General features: G+C 65.8%; 1 protein-coding gene across 1 annotated transcript in view; it reads left to right on the forward strand.

Annotated features, from left to right (window-relative positions):
- KLK10 (kallikrein related peptidase 10) overlaps positions 1-389 on the forward strand; it is a 4287-nt gene that overhangs the window by 226 nt on the left and 3672 nt on the right. Inside the window, exon 2 of the mRNA XM_015563664.1 lies at positions 160-260. Within this exon, the coding sequence (XP_015419150.1) occupies positions 160-260 (101 nt within the window). The remainder of the gene's footprint in view (positions 1-159; positions 261-389) is intronic.

A 389-nucleotide genomic window follows, 5' to 3' on the forward strand; every position in this document is an offset into this window, starting at 1 on the left:
CTGGGAGAAGCCTGTATTCCCGGGCCCCTCCCAGAGCAGGAATCTGGGGCCCAGGTTAGATGCCAGCCTCGCCCAAGTCTAATTAGGGAGAGGGAAAAGGAGGGGGCGCGGGCCCCAGGGGCAGGGTGGGGAAGTTTCCGGGCTCTCGGAGGTTAAAAGGGAAGGCCTGGCCAGGGGTCCCTGGGCAGAGGATCCAGCGGCCCGCAGGACAAGCAGAAGCGCTTCTGGGTCACCACCTCCTTCTCATCCGCGACAACCAGGTGAGGTCAGATGCACCTCTCACTCTGGTTAGGGACCCCGAATCCCGGGCCGGAGCCCGGCGGGAGCCTGGTTTCCCTCCAGACCTCCCAGCCTGGCTGGGAAGGAAGCGCAGCCCCCACGCACCGATG

This window comes from Myotis davidii, unplaced genomic scaffold, assembly GCF_000327345.1.
Source record: "Myotis davidii unplaced genomic scaffold, ASM32734v1 scaffold212, whole genome shotgun sequence".
NCBI classification, from domain to species: Eukaryota; Metazoa; Chordata; class Mammalia; order Chiroptera; family Vespertilionidae; genus Myotis; species Myotis davidii.